Source organism: Trachypithecus francoisi, unplaced genomic scaffold (genome assembly GCF_009764315.1).
Source record: "Trachypithecus francoisi isolate TF-2019V2 unplaced genomic scaffold, Tfra_2.0 Lachesis_group20, whole genome shotgun sequence".
NCBI lineage: Eukaryota > Metazoa > Chordata > Mammalia > Primates > Cercopithecidae > Trachypithecus > Trachypithecus francoisi.
In genome coordinates, this window is record NW_022681466.1 from 26576566 (window position 1) to 26596556 (window position 19991).

The 19991-nt window shown below is 38.6% G+C and overlaps 1 protein-coding gene across 2 annotated transcripts in view; it reads right to left on the reverse strand.

Moving 5' to 3' along the window:
- CA10 (carbonic anhydrase 10) overlaps window positions 1–19991 on the reverse strand; it is a 550367-nt gene that overhangs the window by 286951 nt on the left and 243425 nt on the right. For both annotated transcript variants that reach the window (XM_033183553.1, XM_033183554.1), the window contains one exon: window positions 16563–16705. In XM_033183553.1, coding sequence (XP_033039444.1) covers window positions 16563–16705 — 143 coding nt within the window. The remainder of the gene's footprint in view (window positions 1–16562; window positions 16706–19991) is intronic.

A 19991-nucleotide genomic window follows, 5' to 3' on the forward strand; every position in this document is an offset into this window, starting at 1 on the left:
GAGTCAGACAATCTAAGATTAAAACTCAGTTCTGTTTCTTGTCATCTCTGTAACTCTGGGTAAATTATTTAACAACTGCACATTCCGGTTTCCTGGTTTGTAAAACTGGCCATGTCAGGTCATTTGGGGAATTAAATGAGATAAAATATGTATGTATAAATGGCAGTAGAAAGTATTCAATATACTTAGTTCCTTTCCCCTTTTTCATCTATTTGGTAATTCCAGGATCTGGGGCATTGTAGAGTTCATCTATGTGTTATTTCATTCAATAAACATTTATTGACTGCTTTCCACATATTACATACCTTGCTGCTAACCAGATGCTATCTGACACAGCTATAAAAATTAGTGGGCCAAAAGGAACCCAGACTGTAGATTGAAATGGGTCATCTTTATGCAGATCTTATGCCTCATATCTGTTGACGTTTCAACCATCCTATATGGATATTACACCACGTTACACCATCCATGTAGGAAATACCAGATCTCATGGTAATTGGCAAGGACAATTTGTTCATAGAAACAGATTTTGTCGCTCCCACTTGAATGCCTCCCTTCAAAGTCTCTGCTACTACTTCACCTCTGAAAGGTGATTGACAAACTCTTACATTCTTCCCTTTAGCAGATTGATTCCAATCTATTAAAAGTCAAATTAAAGTCCTCACCAAGTGTGTCATCCTGGGAGTCTGTGTAACATCCAGCTTTCCCATGTCTTCACAATTCTTTTAATTTTATATTTCTAATCACAGAGGCCAACAACACAGAACAGTTTGACTATATTAATAAAGTTACTTATTTATATATTATCTGTGACCACTCGCTTTCCCCCATTACATTCCTCCAAGTGGATAACTTACAGTTATTAACTTTCAGGAGGCCCCGATATATCATAGCATCATACCATTAAGCCTTTTGGAAATTCATCACAAATCAGTATACAGATGACATTGATGTCTTATTGCTATTCATTCCTCCCGGGCCGTTTTTAGCAGTTCATTTTTTATATCCCTGCAGTGCAGAAATATGGCTCACTCCAGTATCTGTCCTTTTCGTAATCGCAAAAGGAAAGCTTGGCAGTTGTCATATATTACACTCTTGAGGAAAATGCTAGTAATACGTTGAATTGATTGAACAGCATGAACTCAAAACTGCTTGGCATAGGCCTATTTCCTCACTGCTATTAAGACTTTGGTTAAAAAAAAAAACCCCAAAAAACAACCTTAACTTTTATATTCAGAAACTGTGAATCATTAAAAGGCAATGTGTAGAATAAAGATCACATGCTTGAAAAAGCCTAAAAGCTCCCCCCATTTCCTCTGTTTAGATTTTGAACACATTTCCAGCATGCATTTACAGTGTTGCATGCTATGGTGCTGGAAACACAGTGTCATTGGCCAGAAGCTGATTGGCACCTGGGTTGTGAAATAGCCCAGGACTTCCCAGGCTCTGGATAGGTAGAAGCTTAAACTGGTAAAGAAGGTGAGAACATTGTGACTGCCAAGGCACTGGGCAAAAGCCATACCTATATGCCAACCTTATCATTGCAAAGGTGCCACTAGAAGAACTGTGGTCTTGGAGGAGGCAAGCAAAGAAAGAATATTGATATGGTTTGGCTGTGTCCCCACCCAAATCTCACCTGCAATTGTAGCTCCCACAATTCCTACGTGTTGTGGGATGGACCTGGTGGAAGGTAATTGAATCACAGGGGTGGGTCTTCCCTTGGTATTCTTGTGACAGTAAGTTTCATAAGATCTGCTATAAAGGGGAATTTTCCTGCACAAATTCTCTTGTCTGCTGCCATGTGAGACACGCCTTTGACCTTCCACCATGATTGTGAGGCCTCCCCAGCCATGTGGAACTGTGAGTCCATTAAACCTCTTTTCCCTTATAAATTACCCAGCCTTGGGTACGTCTTTATCAGCAGTGTGAAAACAGACTAACACAAAGATGTATTAAAAGAGGAATTAAGATGAAACTAAGAAAAGTCATAGCTCCACATAATCAGGCCTATGCTCTCCCCCTGCCCCTCACCTTTGTGAAGGAGATAGTGGCAACGGGGCCTGGGGGACCTGAAATACAGGGCACAGGCAGTTCTGTTGGAATCATTCTTCAGGAGGCCAAACCATGGCCACTAGAGTCCTTTCGAATATGAGTATTTGTAACGAATCTGAGGCTTTCTTTCCAACACCAGCTGCAATAGTTGGTGATCTACCTCGGTTCACTTTTTGAGGCCACTGGACATGTCCCCCAGCTTCTATTAATTTTGGCTGCAATCAACTCACCTTTCTTCTGGGAATTGCCCTTGACCTAGAAGAACAGTGATGTGCTGATAAATCTCTATCATCCAGCTCTCCAGAAAAAAAAAGGGGGGAGCTTCTATGTAGCATTTGCAGATTTCTGTGGTGTTAACACCCCTACCATGGTAGATTTCAAGTCACCACCTTGATAGCACCCAATGTGGAGGTGGGGATAGATACACACGATGGGCTCTGAAAGGCAGGATAAGCCAGCTCCTTAAGGACACCACTGTACAGGAGACACCTTACCTGGGAATACCAGGGAAGAGATGTGCCTTTTAGAAGGTACCGAAGGCTGCCTCCCTAAGCCCTAGGAGTGCATGGCAGGATGAGAGCACTTTGGTGTTATTCATGCTTAGGAGGTCCCTGTGTATGTTAAGCTGTTCTTGCATTATTATACAGAAATAGCCAAGGCTGGGTAATTTATAATGAAAAGAGGTTTAAGTGGCTTAGAGTTCTGTAGGCTGTACAAGCATGGCACTGGCATCTGCTTAGCTTCTGGGGAAGCCTCAGGGAGTTTTTACTCATGGCAGAAAAAGTGTCAGCAGGCAAGTCACATGGCAAAAGCAGAAACAAGAGCCAGCAAGGAAGATGCCACGCATTTTTAAACAACCGGATCTAATATGAACTCACTCACAAGGACAGCACCAAGAGGATAGCGCTCAACTATTCACGAGAAATCCACCCCCATGGTCCAATTACCTCCTGCCAGGCCCTACTTTCAATATTGGGGATAAAAATTCATCATGAGATTTGGAGGGTACAATGTCCAAACTATACTACCATGGGATCAGGCTATGGTGGGACTCCAGTTAAACTATTATCTTTGCTGAACTTCTCCCCAGGCCTACTTCCCCCATTCCCTTGCAGCTTTCACCTGAGAATCTTCTTCAGAAAATTATTTGCTTGAGAATCCTCATCTCAAGCTCTAAACCTATGCTTAGAGAGCATCAGACTCTGGAAGGGTGACACAACCCTTATTTTGAACAGATAATTTTGTGAAAATCTTATTCTATTTGAATTTGACAAGCTCAGAATAAATGACGTGAGAGTCAACAAACTCTGAATTGATTTCTGTATTCAAACCTACCTAGCAACAATGCATTAAACAGCAACATACTAAGCATAATGTGTATTCATTTTCTTCATCATAGTGCAAGTAATGCATTTTGCTTATATTGAGAATAGTGAAAATAGCTACTTGGCTTAAAGGGATGCAAGAGTGGCTTTTCCTTAACTTAAAAAAAAAATAGTTTCTGAATATTTCAGAGGAAAATGCAAATTGAGAAAAATCTCTGCTCCTTAGATGAGACGTGAAAAATATTCTTGATATGAAGGTGGCAGAAAATATTTTTAGGCAGGTGAGATGCTGCTAGTTTGATAGGTTTCTATTAGATATAACATACCAAACTGTGTGGGTATATACATTTTCACCCATTGGTAAAAATGAAATCATGTACCTTCATCTTATATTGTATGTAAATGTTTCATGTGGGTTAGCACATGCATGTTTCAGAGCTAAGGGCCAGGATGGACTAATATCATATCAAGTGTCACATCGGATGAAGATCTGACTAGAAACAGAACACTAATCTGTTCAGAACATGAGCTGGGCAAAGATAACATTAACAAAATAAAACTCTTGCCTTAATGAATAGCCACTGGGTTTGCTCTATGAGAAAAACAGGTATTAGGCTGAATGGCTTATTTTAACATTATTTGCAGTTTGGATCTTGGCCCTAGCATACTACAGAGTAAGGAACTAAAACATCTAACTTTTTAAAACATTAAAAATATGAGATACTGGAAAGAGATTGATTATTTTAGCTATTCTTAATCTTTCATGCAACATTAATAAAGTTGTATCTATATGATATTAAATCTTCATCAGAAAAATTAAGTCTGAGAGCTGCTCAGATGTTCAACTGTTTACGCTGCATAGACCACTCAAATTGCATTATTTATTCCAGTTTTTCAGTTTTAATTTAGTTGTTTCAGAAACCAGGCTTAGAAGAAAATGAGCATTTTCTTAAGCCTTTCAAACAGAATCTACTATATTTCTTTTCTGAGGTAGTGGATACATTATTATTTATTTTTATTTTTATTTTCCAACCAAAGATACCTGGTTTATAGGCAATAATATTCCTTTAATAGGATTCAAAGTGTCGGAGGTTTACATAGAACAACTTTGTGAGTTTATTCAAATGGTCAGGCTTACAAGGAGTAGATCAACCAATTTTAGAGCCTTCTTGGAGAGAATGTACAACTGATACCAGCTTTTTAAGATCGGCATCAAAAGCTTATCTTGGGTGTGTGTGGCTGTTTCTTTCACTGTCCAGGAGATCTACAAGTCTTATCTTTTTAACTAATGTAAAACCATTTGTCTTAGGCTGCTTCACAGGTGAAGTTAGCTGGAAAGAAGTCTAAAAATTAGGTCATGTTTTTTTCTTTTCTCTTCCATGTTTAGATGGATGGTAAGAGAGCTGGGCTGCAAGCAGTATTATGTGAATAACACATTTTGTTGCCTATGTTTAAGAGGCTGGTTGTTTTGTAAAATGCCTGTTAGTTGTTTTGTTTGTTTGTTTGGTTGGTTGGTTTTGAGATGGAGTCTCACTTTGTCACCCAGGCTGGAATGCAGTGGCACGATCTCTGCTCACTGCAACCTCCGCCTCCCTGGTTCAAGCAATTCTCCTGCCTCAGCCTCCTGAGTAGCTGGGACTACAGGTGTGCACCACCATGCCTGGCTAATTTTTTTTTTTTTTAGTAGAGACGGGGTTTCACCATATTGGCCAGGCTGGTCGTGAACTCCTGACTTCATGATCTGCCTGCCTTGGCCTCCTAAAGTGCTGGGATTACAGGCGTGAGCCTCCGCTCCTAGCCAAATGCCTGTTAGTTTTACCTGTAGGATTATGTAACCAGAAAACTAAAGTGGTATGAAGTGATGGATATTGAACTCACGAGATTCCTGGAGAACATTCTCTCTTCTAGGAATTCATCTGCCTATAATTAATTAAACATCTCTAGTCCTTTCATAATTTTTTAATAAAAATTATACTCAGTTCTGGGATAACTTGAATTTTCTCTCATTTAAGTACTGTCACTAAAACTGTACAACTGTCAATCTCTCCGTGTTTAAAGTGTTCTATGAAAATGGAGAACCAATTTCACTCATACAGAAAAGAGAAGGCACAGTTTCCTTGGTCATATGCACACAGAACCAGGAGAAAAGAGGGAGGAAATGAAAGGACAGGGAAAGAGACACAGGGAAATGATGAAAGGGAGAGAGGAGGTTGGAGATAAAGACTGGAGAGAAAAGAAAAGGCTAAGAGAGTAAAAGAGATGAAAAATGGAGAAAAAATTGAGAAGAAGTATAGAGAAATAAAGGAACATGATGCAAGAAAGAAGAGCAAAGTCCTTTCTAATACTCACCGGAGGAGTAAAGAATGAGAGAGAATTACAGAGACTTATGAAATACTAAAGCCAACAAGCAGGTGTTTCCTTGGGAGATTTGCTTAATGACTCTGCATTGATTTTCTGGATGATGTCAAGAGGTAAACATTACAAGGAACCGCCAAGACAGTGAGCGGCAATCCTCAGCCAAGATCTAAGCTCAGCAGTGGTGCATGAGAACCTGATACCCAAAACAGAATGACTCTGCGCTGAATCCATTTCCCAACTTAAAATACAGCATCATAGTCTTTCACATTTTGCTTATCTTTCATCACTTTTCACTGCTACGCACTGAAATCTTTCACTCTCTGCAAAAAGCTCTGCTCTGAGTACAAACACAATTACCTTGGTCTCATTTTTAAAATCTGTAATCAAAGTCCTCTTTTATAACATTCATTTTGCTCTGAATCCTTCATTCCAGCTACTCAGAGTACAATATACCAAAGGAGAGAGCCTGTATCCAAAACTTTCAGGAATAATTTTGATAGTGGTTGAAAAGCAATGCAAGTTTCTTCCAATGCTAGTGCTTTATAGGGTACTTTCCTTTAGGAGGATTTACATCCTAGTTAAATCCTCATTCCAGGGTGGCTGCAAGCAAATATATTCTACACATCCTATCTAACCACTGCTCATACAGAATCAAAGTACATCAAAGTTGGAAGGGGACTCACAGGTCAAGTCAAAAGCTCTTATCTGATGCTTCATTGTGTTCTACAATTTCAAGTACCCCTCAGTGCCCATCAGAACTCTTTTTGTGCCACAGGTCTCAATGAAACAGAAGGTCGTTCAATTTTCACATAGCTTGAATTCCTATTTCGAATTGAAGTCTGGCCAAAGCTACTCTCAAACAGCAGAGCTAGTTCTATGTCTGAGCCTGCACAGAAAAGGTACATTTAAAAGTCAGCTGTAATGACTTCTTAAAATATTTTCCTGTCCAATAGTTGCATAGAAAGAGAAAACTGGCCGGGCGCGGTGGCTCAAGCCTGTAATCCCAGCACTTTGGGAGGCCGAGACGGGCAGATCACGAGGTCAGGAGATCGAGACCATCCTGGCTAACACTGTGAAACCCCGTCTCTACTAAAAAATACAAAAAACTAGCCGGGCGAGGTGGTGGGCGCCTGTAGTCCCAGCTACTCGGGAGGCTGAGGCAGGAGAATGGCATGAACCCGGGAGGCGGAGCTTGCAGTGAGCTGAGATCCGGCCACTGCACTCCAGCCTGGGTGACAGAGTGAGACTCTCTCTCAAAAAAAAAAAAAAAAAAGAAAAGAAAAAAAGAAAGAGAAAACTGAATATAAAACACTTTCATTTTTAATTACTTTCTTCCTCTTCTTCTGTACTTTACTGTGTCAATGTCTTTTCTATTAGTTAATCTTACTGTCGGCACTAGGGGAACTGATGCCAGCATTCCAGATACTGTCTTCTCAGTGAAGGGTATTGCATGACAATGGTCTCAGTTTTCATGGATGTAGAACCTCATGTATTGTGTAATTAGGCTGAATTCATCTCTTGGTATTGTCCCTGTGCTATTTACTCAACTGAGCAGATTATCCATTAACTTCCTTTACTTTTTCACATGTAGTGTTCTTACAGAATATGTTGCCCAGCCTGAATTTGTGACATTTTACGTAAATATATGTTTGGGAGAAAAGTTTTATCTTTATGCCTTTTGGGTTTGGGGTACTAGCAAAGGGGCTCTGAATTCTTCTTCTGTCTTTCAAAGAGTTGAAATCACTTCACCTCTTGGTACGTATGCTATGAATTCTAATGCAAACATTAGTTTCTTTGACAAATTCAACTGGGAGTTATGTTTTCTTGCTGACAACAAAAACACCCGTGATGGTAGCTAACAACATGTTCTTCTCTGCCAGTCACTGGCTTGATAACTTGCATTATAACCTGCCTAATAAGTGCATTTTTTCATATAATTCTCCCCACCACCACCCTGCGAGGAAGGTAGAATGGTGAATGCTCCTTTTACAAGTGAGGAAACTGAAACTTAGAGAAGTAAGCCAAATAAACCCTTTGTTTAGCAATCAGAGATAAGCTTGGTTCATTCTGAACCAGCCAGTACTTTCTCACATTTATCTACGATAGTGCTGGCTAGACAGTGGCAATCTAAAATTCAAACTCAGTTCTCACATCTGGTCATCCACGGCCATGTATTCTCTCCCAAATGGAGGTATACATTGTCTTGTTTATCCTACTTTCCTCTAACCACAACTTTTTAAAGTTCTCCTCATTTTCTGGAAACTTCAACTTGTCCTGGGCTTTATTCTCTGTGAAACCATTTACAAATGACTTATCTTCTGGTCCTCCTTGGCTGTAAGCCCTTTCTCCTACATCTCTTACATGCCATTTAACAATATTATTTCTCATAAAATTCCCCGTGCAGCCACATCGATATCTCTAGCCCCTACCAGTTCCTTTATTGGTACTATCATTTGTAATTATATTACCATAATCTTATTTTTAAGAGCTTCCCAATCCACTAGAGCTATCTTCCATGAGGCAATGAGATCACATCAATTTTAATCATGATATTTAAAAATCTGCCTTTTGAAGTTTTCATATCCATGTCGGACAATGCCTAGCCTAGATTTTTTCTTTTTTTTTTTTAACCCTGCTACCATTGTTTCTAAGATAATACACCTACTTTTTTTCCTAGAGTTACTGTCCTTTCCACATTACTAAGCCTTTCCTTGTTGGTTAGAATTAAATTTAAATAAACAGACCCCTATCACTTTCTCCTGGAAGGGATATAATTGATATGCCAATAAAGGAATTTGTCTAACCACAAAATACAGATGAGTAAGAATTGCATCCACTTCTTCAGCAGCTCTTAAAGATCTGCTCTATCCCACAAATATACATACAATTATATATACCATTTTCATATCAGAGTTTCAGTGTAAAAAGACCTTTGGTGCTTAAAGACAGCTAGTGATTCTAAATGAGTAAGGTACTTGTCCAGGAAAATTTAACATCAGTTATCCAATAAAAATCAGCACCATGGCAACACATTTAGATGACGAAATCAATCTACCTTTTTCTTTTCTTTCCACCTTCTACATATGGAGTAAGATCATCTGACATTTAAGATCCTCCTGTAAGTTACATTTCTTTCTACCTCTCTTTTCATGCTAGCTCATATCCTACCACTTCCATAAAGTCTTGTTTGACCAACCCAACTTCTTACTCTCATTAAAACATTAATGCCAAGATGATTGATTTGCTAATTAATCATTTCTTAACATCGATTCCATTATTATCTCAAATAGTTATTTAAATCAGTTACTGCCATTTAACTTCTGTGTATCTATATTTTCTCCCAAATATATCGTAAATTTTTTGAAGGAACATTAAAGCCTCAAACATAAAAGGTTTCAGAACATAGCAATGTGGACATGCTGTGAATAGCAATGATTAAATAAAGTCAACTAAATTTTGCGATCAGGTTCACAGGAAAATTTTAAAATAGAGAAGTGATAAGATTTTAAAAACTGAGCCAATTCACATTTCTTATTATTTCAACTTATTTTAATGGTCATAAAAACATAACTGAAAATTAGTTTTAGTAACAGATTCTTTGGATAGCAAGGTTATTTTTCATCATGGGCCTTCTTACATTCCCCCTAACTTGTATCATAGCAACTTTTGGTGAATTCCACCTAAACACATTTCTTGGTAAGCAAGAGTACCCTTGGTTCAATTCAAATCAGCCAGCACTGTCATGGATGACCCCAAGGATATAAAATGAAAATACAAAAGCATATTTATCATAAGGAGCTCTTAATCTAAGGGCTAATATCTATAGTATATTTGTCTTACTATTCCCTACAAGGAAAGCAATATTAATAACACAGGCAAGGTTTAGATCCTAAAATAAATATAAGTAAGGTGCTTAAGAAGCCAAATAAAGAGAGATTTCACAGTTAGCTGAAGAGATCAAGAGGAATTTAATGAAAGAGATAGTATTGGAGCCACAGAGGTTAAAAGCAGGGGTTGGGACTTCTTAGGCAAGTGGGGTGAAGGGTATATTGTGGCCAAAGCACAGATCCCAGGAAAAGGTGAGATGCATTCAGGTTGTTTGTTTGTTTTTTAAAGTTTACACTCTCGCTGGGAACAAAAGGTGTGTACAAAGTACAATGTAAATGTCTCTGGAAAGGAGAAGTGGTGCTGTAAAGGGCTGTGAATGCCAGGCTGAAGCATTTATACCTGATTTATAAGCAATTATGAGTTTTATTAGCTTATATTTATTTCATGGGAAATATGGAAACTTCCATGTAGATACACCCATAGCTTTGAGTTGGATGTCTTCTGATTGTCCATTTGGATCCATCTTTACCTTGCTTAGGGGCTTGGAGGCTGGCTTGCATGGACTGATTCGATAAGCTCCTTTGGCTTCTGCCTTCTTTCCATAAGAGGGCAGGAAAGGAGTACAGTCAGGGCCTTGTTCCCCAGCTCCATCCTTAGGGGTTGCCCCGAGCTGGTTGCTTCCCTCACTGAAGGTCAGGTGTTCCTCTCCATGGTTGGTTCATTTGGTCTCCAGGTTCTGGTCCTCACTCCCTCTCCTCACCCCTTCCAGATCTGGGGTGGTTACAAATGATCCCTCTAGGAGGGATCCTCATGACTCACCATGTTCCATGTCTCCTGCTGAGACTCTCCCTGATATAAGCCTTAGGTATCCAGAAATCAAAAGGAAGTTGGCGACAACAGTAGTTTTAGCCTCTACTGGGCAAAATTTCAAACAAGAAACCTGAACATATGGGGGAAAGGTTGCTTCTTTGAGATAACCTATGTAGGTCCACAGTCTGCTGATGGTCAGTTTCTTCTCTTTTCTGCTTCTCTCTCTTTCTCTGTCTCTCTTTTTAAAGACGGGGTCTTATTATGTTGCTCAGCCTGGTCTTGAACTCCTGGCTTCAAGTGATCCTCTCGCTTTAGCCTCTTGAGTAGCTGGGATTGCAGGTGCAAGCCACTGCACCCTGCTTCTTTTGACTTCTTATATTCCTGACTGTGCCATTAGGCTAAGGTCAATTATTTCTATCACCTGTCTCCCCCCTAGAGGTTTCAAGATCTTCTACACTCTGTATCAGGAACAGGTTGTATTCCAAAAACTTGTACTGGATGTCCGTGAAAGTCTGTCAATTCATTAGGGAAATGTAAATCAAAATCATAATGAGAGATCGCTTCACAACCATTAGGATGGCTATTTCAAAATAAATAACCAAAAAAAAAAAAAAAAAACCCCATCAAGTTTCTGTGAGGATATGGAAAGATTGGAATACTTGTGTATTGCTGATGGGAATGTAAAATTGTTTAGCCACTGTGGAAAAAAGGGTGACAATCCTCAAAAAGTTAAACATAGATGTGACCCAGTAAGTCCACTCCTTGCTATACACCCAGAAAAACTGGAAGCAGGGGACTCAAACAGTTCATTGTATACCAATTTTCACTGCAGCATTATTCACAAAAATCAAAAGCTGGATGCAACCCAAATGTCTATCGACAGAAGAAGAGACAAACAAAATGTGGTGTATACATACAATGGAGTATTATTGAGCCTTAAAATTGAATTAAACTCTGATACATGCTCCAACATGGATGGACCTTGAAAACATTATGCTCAGTGAAATAAGCCAGACATTAAAAAGATAAATATTACGTAATTCTACATCTATGAGGTACTTAGAGGCAGCAAATTCATAGAAACAGAACATAGGACAGAGGTTACCAGGGGCTAGGGGGATGGAAGATGGGGAATTCTTGTTTACTGGGTACAGAGTTTCAAGTTGGGATGACAAAAAAGTGACAAAAATGCATAGTTGTGATGACTGCACAATAGCCTGAATGTACTCAATGTCACTGAACCATCCACTTTAAAATAGTAAAAGAAAAAATGGTTGTCAAATATTCTGCAGCAGAGACCAAACACAGGACCCATATGAAGAACTACCGGTAGTTTAGAACTCCTAGAAACAATGAGATGATACTGAGGATGGAGAGGAACTTAGACTCCAGCACTGGACTGGAAGTGTCAGGAGTTGGCTTCCAAAGGTGCTGTCACAAATCTAAGCTGCTCTGAATCTGTGATTAGATTCATTTTCATTGTTTCCCCGTTGTACAGGAAAAAGGCTCTTTCTGATTATAATTTTACAAAAATGCCAAAATGTTTTAAAAATAATTTGTTGATTTGTGGTTAGTAAACCAGTACAATGTTTATGTTCACATCCATTATTTTAGTTTTTTTTTTTTTTGGTACTGCAACAAATTACCCCATAATTAGTGGCTCAAGTTAACTCAAATTTATTATCTTATATTTGGGGAGTTAGAAATCTGAAATCAGTTTTGCTGGGCTAAAATTAAGGTGTCAGTAGGGCTGTATTCCTTCTGGAAGTTCCAAGGAAGAATCTGTTTCTTTGTGCTTTGCAGCTTCTAGAGGCCTCCGTGGCTCCGGGCCCTGCATCACTCCAACCTTTGCTTCCATCCTCACGTCTCTGTTCTCTGATTTGGACTCTCCTGCCTCTGTCTTTTCCTTTTAAGGACTCTGTGATTACAAGGGGTTTACCTGGATAGTCCAGGGTAACCTTCCAGTTTTAAAATCCTCTATTTAATCATATCTTCAGGATATCTTCTGTTATGTAAAGTGACACACTTAGAAGTCCTGTGGATTAAGATGTGGACATTTTTGGGAGGGGACATTATTCTATCTACCACATTTAACAATTCCAAATATACTTTGAAATGAAATGGAAAGAGAGGTTAGAACATAAGTATTTTTCAGATTACCAAATTAATGCAAGTCTGTTTTAGCAAATCTAGAAACATTAGAAAAGAAAAAATAAAACAATATTATCCTTCATCCCAGTCTCTTTTTTAGATCCTACCTTTTATACTTTACATATGATAAGGAAGTGTCATGTCATTAACTACCTTTTATACTCAGATCCTACGTTTTATACTTAACATATGATCCTACCTTTTATACTTAACATATGATAAGTATGTTTAGATCTTACCTTTTATACTTAACATATGATAGATCCTACCTCTTATACTTAACATACAATAAGGAACTGTCATGTCATTAACTACTGAGGTGTCTATTCTACTAAATGAGTTAAAAGATGAGAAAAGTTGGCGGGACTAATTTTTGGTTAAAACGGTAGAATCGGCGAATGGATTTTAGTCTCAGTTTTAATATGTTTTTTCTCCTTTTAGGTATTTTAGATCAGCAGATAGGTTTCTATGTGCCATATTTCCTTCCTGAAAGCTAAACTCACAACCTTTCAATGCCCACCTATATCAAATGCTCAAAGCAAATATCTATATTCCAAAATAATTGATTGAAGTTACCCATATTTACTCTGTGGTAACCTTCCCATCCTGTATTTCATTTTCAAATTACCAAGATTCTCACTTATGTGCCCAGTACACTAAAATTAAAACACAAACACACTGCTTACACTCACTTTGGTCTGAGCAAAAAGACATGAAAGGTGAAACTTCTGTGAAATTTTACAAGTTCAATGGCTAACAAGCGTCTCGATCTTTAAAACAGTCAGTGAGGCTTAACTCAGTGTAAAACATCATTTATATCATAATCAAACTTCTTCATATATGGAGACTTTAAACAACCTGAAACTACAAAGAATTATCTCCCCATCCTCCTCCTTTTTGATTCTTGAGTTAATTTAGTAGCTTTAACTAGAATGGATTAATTAGCTCCAAACAATGTAGCAATTGGACATTAAATTTAATGGGGTCAAAGGCTGGGGATTGGTTCCAAGGTAGGAGTCTTATATTCACATACAACCCAGCCTTAAGGTCGTGTCATTTGTAAAAATACAATTACAAATTTAATATCCATTATGCAAAGTGTTTGGGATCATAAGTGTTTCAAATTTTATTAATTTTGGATATTTTCATATATATATAATGAGATTTATTGGGGATGGAACCCAAGTCGAAACAAAAAAGTTCATGTATGCTTTATATACATTATGTCTTATGTACATAGCCTGAAGGTAATTATATACAATATTTTAAATAACTTTTTGCATGAAACACAGTTTGAACTACATTTTGACTGCAACCTGGTCACATGAGGCTAAAAGGTGAAATAAGTCTCATTTTTAAGTAAAAATGAATACTTTCTATTACATTCAAAGCACAGTGCATAGAATGAGAAGATTACTGCAGAATAAGGAATAACTATTATTCTTTGTTATTCTTGTACTGAGGTTGAATTTTAGCCTTAAACTATGGTAAGAAAAGCCCTTTTTCCTTCATTTGAGCCCAATGTCAGGTCAAATACATTAAAATAAACATACTGACACAAGTCAGGGGCTTCCAGAGAGCTGCATCACAGTTTTGTGCATAAGATACACTGGAACACCAGAAAGAATAATGCTTGTGGATAAAAATGCAACACAAAACACATAGTTACTGGGCTGCATTTCACCTACTGACACCCAGCTGGGCTCAGACTTCGAAATGTGACATCTTGCCCAAATTCTACAAAACTTCCCAGTCTTACAGGTGATTTTCAGATCGATTAAGTTGGGTTTTTCTTTAAGGGAAAACAAAATTCAGAACAGTGATTTGAATTCTCACTTTCAAAACAAGTTTCCAACTCATTAAACATCACCTTCAAAAACGTGATGCAAACATGATTTACTTATTGTCTATCAAATTAACGCATTTCATTACCAATTAGTTGATCACAACCAACTATATTTTATTTTCTACCTTTCACAAGTGCAAAAGGAACCATCAGACAGTTCTCAGCTCTTCAAACCACTGACAACAAAAATTGTGCCAGATATAAATATTTACATCGTGAAAAGTAAATGTTGCCAAGATTCCAAACTCCAATGCATCTGAAAATTGGTTTGGATCAGGTATACTTTACTGAATTGGAAAGATACCAAATCATCTGTTTAAAAAAACTCTAAAAAAAAAAACCCAAATCATAACATGTGAGTGATTTTTACCACTAGACTATCTCCCAATCTCTTCTTTCCCAATACATTTTAGGGAAAAGCTGTGTTGACTTTTTTTTTTGTTTCTTTCACATCAACATTTTTCCTTTAAGACATTCTGATGGAAAGTAAAAATTATATATCCATCGTTTGTGTTAGTTTGACACATTTTCCATCTCAATCCCAATCTATACTTTATCTAAAAACCCTTCAAATGCTTGCCATAACTCTTAGGCAAAGGATTCGGCTCCTGAACACTGCCTCAGGACCTGCCTTCTGCTGTCCTCTCCAGTCTACCACCTTGCAAGCCCCTCTTCGCTCTCTGTGTTCAGCCTTGCTGGCTACCTTTCAGGTGAATTCTGGAACTCAGGCACCAAACCCCATTCTGAATTTTGGGCTTTTTCCTCCCTGCTTTTCCTTTTGCCTAGAATGCAATTATCCCCTACATCACCCTCTCCAAGCAAGGAAGGATGACTGAATATTTATTCATAACTGCAACGTTTCCTTCTTAAATACTGACCAGCGAACTCACACGTGTTCATGACTTTAAATAAATCATTCACCTTTTAAAAGAGAAATGTACTTAGAAGCTATGACAAGTTCCTTGCAGGATTTATAAAAATAAAACTGTAAATGGAACAATAATTAGGATAACATAGTTTTATATGGAATAGGAGGAATAAACCAAATGACCTATATATGACCTTTCCACAAAAGTGATTCTCAAGTCATATTTAAAACAGTACACAAACACTGCATAACTAAATGGTGTTGGCCACATGCAGTGTCTTTTAAAACCTGACTTGTGACCTGAGTCAAAGTCACTTACAGCTTTTGGATGAGTCATTAAGGATGTGTGTGTCTGTGACAGTTACATGGTACAAGAAAATATATTTCAATATTAGAAGGGGAAAAATTAACGTACAAACTTCATGGTATTTATACTGAACAGACTGTGCAAAGGAAGACAGAACAGAGCCCAATGAGCCCAAACCCTGAAGTATCAGCTGCTGGTATTAACAAAGGTTGTCAATAATTTTAACCTCAATTTTTTGCACACAAATTATTTTCCATTTCTCTTGAGTTAACAGCTAAATTACCTTTGAACACATCTTTCTGCATGTGCATTTCTTTTTTACCTTTAACACGTACTCAACAGTAAAAGATAGCCAAGTAGACATGAACCAGCAAGAGAAATGCTAAGATTCCAGTGATGAGAAGACCCAATGGGCACCTGTGCCCTTCCACATATTAAGGAGGAGCTCATTATGGGGGAGGAGAGTGAAGGAGGGATTTAGGTGTGAGAATCACAAAGCCCAGCTCAGCATTTCTGTGCAGGAGCTAGGATTCTTAGCAAGCAAGATGCCCCTAGGAAGATTAATTATTGATTTTTATATAAATCATCTAAGGTGTTTTTTGTTTTTTTTCCTCCCAAGATGATAAACGTCTGATTTTATTTTTGTTAATTGGTTTTCCCACTTCACTGAGGTTAAAAGAAGGCCTAGTAAAGCAGTTTCTTAGAGAAAAGATTTTCCCAGCATGACAGGCAGGGGTGGTCACTATCTTTCTGTCCTTTATGGGGGTACTGAGGTTGTCTGATAAGACTTAAGGCAACCTCCAGAAGTACAGGGTAATTAGAAGCACAAAAGTTTGACTAGGGAGAAAAAGCACAATGTAGACATTTTTCTAATGGCGGCAGGTCTGAAGTCTGTGGTATTCCTAGGTGGGAGGACAAACTCATCACAGAGACTGAGGCTCTGATTCTGAGGCTCAGCCTTCAGAATCAAGATGGCCCCATCTTCAGGTTAACCATGGAAGCAATATGGTGGCTTACCTTCCTGCCCCCCGTGTTGATGCGAAGGGGTGTCAGAAAGGGGTCGAAGATCATGTGACTGGTCTCTATGTTGACTGGCGACTGCCGTTTCCCCACAGAGCAAAGATTCCAAGCTGAGTTCACCAATCCCCAGAAAGAAGGAACTAGAAACAAAAAGAAATTGTAGAATTAGGCTGAGTAGCAGGTTGGGGAAACAAGATAAACAAACAGAGCTATGTACAAAAGTGGTAAAATGGAAGAGAACTACCAAATCTTCCTACCCATGGAGATACTTGGGGGTTGCTACGGTATTTTCCTGGCCTGAATCTTGGTCCACTTCTCTAAGTCCTAACTTCATGATCTCTTGTCATCAGATTTTCTTGTTTGAGGCCCACTCATCCTGCAGTTTCTGTATTGAGTGAAGTCACCATTACCACTTTAATGCTAACATCGTTGTTCAGGTCACATCATCTTTGCAATATGCCTGAGGTAGTACAAATATTCAGCAATTCCCTTGAGTTGATGCTCTGCTTTTCCTATCTGGCAAGAATGATGTGAAAATCAACCTTATCCTATTCAGAAGTTTTTCAAGGAAAGTGTCATACAGTATACACAGTTTTTCTTTGGATTGTCAAGACTAAACTGAGGGAGTGACTTATTTTATGAGCTCTCTAATCAGTGTCAGACAAGAGCTTAGCAACTTGACTTCATCTTTGTTAATTCAACACTGTGTCATCAACCTAATGTACCTGTAGATAAAGAATTGGTGTTCATTTGATAGGTAGAAAAATGACATCGAGAGCTAAGCACAAATACCCAAAGGAAACCATCCACTCATTTTCAGTGTCACATTAAAACATCTATTAGAATAAATTTCTGTAGCAGTTTCCAGTTCTATTTCTATTTAAGAAAGTTTTCAGGGCAAGGGTGGGAAGCCAGTCTACTAATTTTATATCAGTGAAGATCAAAACTATACTTTCAGCCTTTCCCTGCCCCTCTCAGTACTTCCACTGAGTCTCTGGATCCATGTGTCCTTCAAATTCCCCTGAGATTATATGACCATTCATTCATCCACCCATAGTACGTGCAGTGAACTCCTATTTTGCATCATGCCCTGGGTTAGGCTGAATCTCAAGGAAGGCAGGTAAGCGCAAGAACAACTAACACACCAGGGAGGTTCACTAGTGTGAGGTTGAGTATGTTAAGAGACTCTGGATGAGGGGAAGCCAACCCTGCCATGGTAGAGGGGAGGCAGGGAGTGACTCCTGGAGAAGATGATACTAACAATCACATTAGCTTTCTTAAATGAATCTGTCCTCTCAGAAACTCAAGTTTAATTAAACTCAAATTGAATAAAGCCTTTAACTTACAGTAGCCATCATTCTTGCCTATAGCATAGATGGAGAAAACCAAGGCAAAAGAGGAGTTTGGCAGACACTTGCCAAAGATACTCAAATTCTGTGACTCTCTTATTTGTTATAGGCAACTGTAACAGACATGGGAGGAGAACTAAAAATAAGTTCCTTGGCCTAGACAAACACTTCAACATCAAAATAAGATGGGTCTCATTTTAAAATATGACAAATATCTAATTTGGTTTCATCCATGCCCATAAGCCTCTGGCAGACCATTTCCTTTAGTTTAAGGAGTTTGAATTGGCTTTTCAGTCATTAATGACTCTCAAAATGGTAGCAATGGCCTGAGTTACAGAGGGAGAAAGAGAAGGAGGAGGAAGAGGAGAAATATTGACACACGTGCATGAGCTTCCTCGGCACTGTCGTTTCTTATCATTGCTTAAAATATGTTATCATTACAAGCTACTTCACCTTTAGAAGGTACCATGTCCTAGAAAGACTACAATATTTAAGAAAGTTCTTGCATTATGAATGCACTTACATTATAAATATAAACTTGTCTTTTCTAAACTACTCTTTTAAAAGAACACTGACTTGATCTTGTACTTATTTAGCCCTCAATCATCTCAAATTATGAAAATAAAACCTTCATTAGGGCATCTTCCTAGCAGTCTTTCTCAGTAACCCACACACAAGTGGCAAGTGTGAGCGTGCCAGGGATACAGTCATGGCACGTCCACAAGTGAACTGAGTGGCCCTTGGTAAGTCATGTGTCCCTTGGACCTGACTCATTCTTCATGGTTCCTGTGGTAGGCCGAATAATGGCTCCCCACCAATGATGTGTACATCCTAATACTCAGGACCTGTGAATATGCTCTCTTAGATGGTAAAGGGTATTTTGCAGATGTAATTAAGTTAAGGGTCTTGGGATGGAGAGATTATCTAGGATTATCTGGGTGGGCCCAATGTAATCACAAAAGTCCTTATAAGAGAAAGGTAGGAGGGTCAGAGATATAGAGTAAAGATATATGGATGGAAACAGAGACCAGCCAGGAGAGAAGATAATACTCTGCTGACTTTGAAGATACAGGAAGAGGACATGAACCAAGGAATGCAGGTAGCCTCTAGAAGCTGGAAAAGGCAAGACAATGGATTCTCCACCTAGAGCCTCCTGCTGTAAGGAATACAGGCCTGCTGATACCATGATGTTTAACCCCTTGAGAATATATATATATGCATATATATACATACATACATATATATATACTTTTGACCTCTAGAAACAGAAGATAAATGTCTGCCGTTTTATGCTGTGCAGTTGTGATAATTTGTTATAGCACTAATAGAAAAGTAATACAGCACCCCTTTACCTTTAAAACTCTGTGAGACAATAACCTCTTTGACAATGAAGACATCTATGATGCTTGCAGGGCTCTCCCTAGAAGGCAGCTGCATGATTAAAGTAGTTACAGCTGGTGCACATTGCATTTCATCTACTCCCATGAAAAGCATTAACAAAAATAATTCCAAGCCCATAAATGGATTGTAAGACGGCTATTATGTGGCAACATGGGTGGGCAGCTGCTGCTGTACTTCACTAATAAACGTCATGCCCAAAAAGTACCCCCACAAAAACACAAACAGCAAAAACTTTATGCGAACATCTGCCTTCTCTTTTATTGGGCATGGAATTCTTTATGACAAACAGTTTCAGGGTTTTATATCCCCACTTCACGATCAAAGCCTGTGTCTCTGATGCTAATCACCTGCTCAGCCAATCGAGGAACAACTGAGAAACACGCTCCCCTGCCCAGCTGTGTCTCTCGTTGGCTCTCGTCCTGAACAAGTATCTAAGTTTATTTACCCCTGGATTGCCGATTTTAAATCAGCTGTGAATTAAGAGCTTTCCAGAAATAGAAGCCACCTTAGAGTTTGTCTGACTTAAATTCATTACATGGATTTAAGGCCATACAGGTAAGGAGTAAAGTCCTCCACTCTAGGTCACACAGCCAGGTAGAGGCGAGGAAGGACAGAGTAAAGAACAGAACTCAAGATTTCCAGTGCTACTGAGCCTCTGCTGCTCTAAACCCCTTCT